General features: G+C 42.4%; 1 protein-coding gene across 1 annotated transcript; it reads right to left on the bottom strand.

The window, feature by feature from the left end:
• Positions 1-1,699: 1,699 nt before the first annotated feature.
• On the bottom strand, positions 1,700-3,010 carry LOC127092955 (uncharacterized). The gene is made up of 2 exons (XM_051031853.1): positions 2,824-3,010; positions 1,700-2,652 (listed from the first exon to the last, which is right to left on the bottom strand). The coding sequence occupies exons 1-2, from the start codon at positions 3,008-3,010 to the stop codon at positions 1,700-1,702; spliced, it is 1,140 nt and encodes a 379-aa protein (XP_050887810.1).
• Between the last annotated feature and the right edge of the window lie 239 nt (positions 3,011-3,249).

Genomic DNA, 3,249 nt, shown 5'->3' with positions numbered 1-3,249 from the left:
AGACGTCGAAGAAGTTCCTACCCCCCAGGATTCAGAGAGGAATCCCACTGCTTCTCCCTCTGTCGATCTCTAGGTATTTGCCCATACTCCCCCCATTTTGCATGGGTTTCTTCTTGCTATGTGGTCTAACACTTGTATTTTTCAGGGACCAGTAGGCTCCCCGATTGAGGTCGAAGTCGAAGTCAGGGATTCGACCGAACATCCTCCCACTGATGCTGCCTTAAGCCCCCAACAACAAGCTGAGTTCCATAATGATTCCCCAGTGATCTCTTAACCTCCTGCCTCTCCACCACCTACTGATATGAACATGGCTTTAAAAAATGCATTTGCCAACATCCCAACTCCATATGACATAAGGATAATCAAACACGGGACAATTTCTGTCGACCATATTTGTAATGTCCTCCTGGGACAATTTCTAAAAAATCAATGAAACTTATGTTTGGATCTGAATTTCTTGAAGCATAGGTTTATATTTCTTCAAATATTTTCCATTTACTCTCAAGACCCTTTGATCCCCACCAAGTTCTTTGATTTCATATGCATTGTTATTGTATGTTCGAGTTACTTGAAATGGTCTTTCCCACTTTGGTGACCATTTACCTAGGGTTCAATCTCGATGATCCATAGGCAAGATTACTTTCCAAACGTAATCATTATCAACAAAGGTTTTTTCCCTTATTTTTCTATTGTATACCTTGGCTACACGCTCCTTTTGTCGGATCAGCATTTCGACCGCAACCAATCTTTCTTCGTCTACTTCAGCCAACTCGTCGAACATCATGTTCCAGTATTGTTCTGACTGAAGATCATTCTGACGCTGGACTCTGACGGACTGTAAGCATATCTCCACCGACAATATGGCGTCGTGATCAAACGTTAGTCGAAAAGGCGTCGAGTTTACCGCCTTTTGGGGGGACGTTCTGCATGCCCATAGAATTTGGTTCAAAGTCTTGTGCCAATTCTTTGGTTTTTTAGAAACATGCTTCTTAATAAAACTTATTATTACTTTGTTGGCCGCTTCTACTTGACCATTTGCTTATGCATAGTAGGGTGTAGAGGTAACCAACCTGAAACCCGTTTTACCGGCAAATTCCTGCATCTTTTGTCCTACGAATACTGACCCTTGATCCGTAATAATGGTCTCTAGGATACCAAACCTATACACGATATGTTTCTGAATGAATTCGATCACCGTCTCTTGATCCACCTTTACTAGAGGGATAACTTCGACCCATTTAGTGAAGTAATCTATCCCGACTAGGATAAACTTCTGTTGCTTCACCGAGGTCGGTCGAATTTCTCCAATGATGTCTAAATCACACCCCCTAAAAGGCCATGGTTTGATGATAGCATTAAACTCGCTTGCCGACATATGTTGAATACCCGCGTGTCTTTGACATTCTTGACATCCTTTGGCAAACTCGATGAAATCCTTCAACATACTGGGCCAGTAAACTCCTTGTCGGAACAACAACCATTTCATCTTATGGCCTGCCTGGTGAGCGCCACAGGCTCCACTGTGTACTTCGTATATGGCTAAGTACGCTTCGGTATCTCTCAGGCATTTGAGTAGTAACCCTTCTGGTGTCTTCTTTAGCAATTCGTTTCCTGACCACACGTAGCTCAAAGCCCTATATTTGGTTTTCCTGTCAGTACTTCCGATTGGATTCTCCAAATATTCGATAATTGGCTTTCTCTAGTCTGACGATGTCGAATTGTTGATAGTAAAAACCCCATGTTCCCATGCCTCCTCGACTCCACAGATTTCCTGACACTCTTCATCGAGATCCCCATCACGACTGACATTCTCATCGAGGACATCTTCTGTTGGGGTCGTACTTGACACCATTTTTCCTCGAACCTCGATCATATCTTGTAAACTCGACTTAGACATCTTATATCCTGAAGCGACTTGGGCCAACTCGTTGGCCTCTTGGTTTTCACTTCTGGGCACATGTCTTATGTCTGCAACTTCGAAATGTTCTAGTAACTGCGTTGCAGTCACAAAATATTTTAGCAGACTCCCCTTGATGCACTTATATTCGTGTGTGACTTTCTTTATTATCAACTCCGAGTCTCCCCTTACTTCAATTCGACTAGCCCCCATTCCTTTCAAAAGCTGAAGACAGACTATTAAGGCCTCGTATTCGGCTTCGTTGGTAGAACACTTTTCACTGATCCTGTACTTAAACTCCGTCTGACCCACCTGAGGGGATAATATCAATACCCCGACTCCTGTTCCGTCTTTGTGACTCGATCCGTCGAAATATAGACGCCATGGTGTGGTGTCGACCACATTCAGGGATGATTCGATCATGGCATGATCCACTATAAAATCCGCCATGATTTGGCCTTTCATGGCTTTTAAAGGCTTGAAAGTTAGAGAAAACTTTGTCAACGCCAGTTCCCATTTCCCAATTCTACTATGTAAAATAGGCTTAGACAACATATGTTTAATAATATCGTAATGAGACAAAACATAAACATCAACTGGTTTAATATATTGCTTTAATTTCATACATGCAAAGTACAAACACATACATAGTTTTTCTATGAGACTGTATCTAGTTTCAACATCTACCAACATTCTACTAAGGTAATATATGGGCTTTTTGACACCATTACAATCCTCTTGGGCTAACATCCTCCCTATAGTTATATCAGATGCAGCAATATATAAACTCATACTTTTATTTCTACTGGGGGTAACAGAATAGGAGGCTTGGTAAGATACCCCTTGATCGCGTCAAAAGCCTCTTATCGTTCTGGGCCCCAGTGAAAATCACTCTCCTTCTTAATTTTTAGTAGCAGCGAAAACACCTTTGTTTTGCCACTTAGATTCGAGATGGACCTTCTTAAGAAGTTTATTTTCCCCAACAAAGGCTAGAGCTGTTTCTTTGTAGATGGGATTTTGAGGTCTAAGTCTCTGTCTTTCCAGAATTAACTTCCTCTTGTTTTCAGCCAAATAGGCCGAAATTCGAGTCAGGATTTCTAACTCAGCAGTCATCTTTGTCGATTGCTGGCCATCCCGTAGGTGGAATTCCCGTCTCTGATCCTGTGTCTTCCTCTTTATCCCAAAGGAAACCATGATCAGGGTCCAAGTTCAGAACTCGACCAGTATTGGCGGAAGTATAGGATCCCGATTCGTCATCGCATGTCGCTATATTCTCCAAATGTTGGTCAAACGACCTCTTGGAACCCCTGTCAGCGACCCGATAATAGCTTTGGTCGGCCTCAATATTCTCT

This window comes from Lathyrus oleraceus, chromosome 1 (assembly GCF_024323335.1).
Source record: "Lathyrus oleraceus cultivar Zhongwan6 chromosome 1, CAAS_Psat_ZW6_1.0, whole genome shotgun sequence".
Lineage (NCBI taxonomy): Eukaryota > Viridiplantae > Streptophyta > Magnoliopsida > Fabales > Fabaceae > Lathyrus > Lathyrus oleraceus.
This window is presented reverse-complemented; position numbering and strand designations above follow the sequence as displayed.

Coding starts and splice junctions, on each gene's coding strand:
- LOC127092955 (XM_051031853.1), bottom strand. CDS start 3,010: ATGACTGCTGAGTTAGAAATCCTGACTCGAATTTCGGCCTATTTGGCT. Junction 2,653..2,823: donor ATCTAAGTGGCAAAACAAAG/GTGTTTTCGCTG, acceptor ATATAACTATAG/GGAGGATGTTAGCCCAAGAG.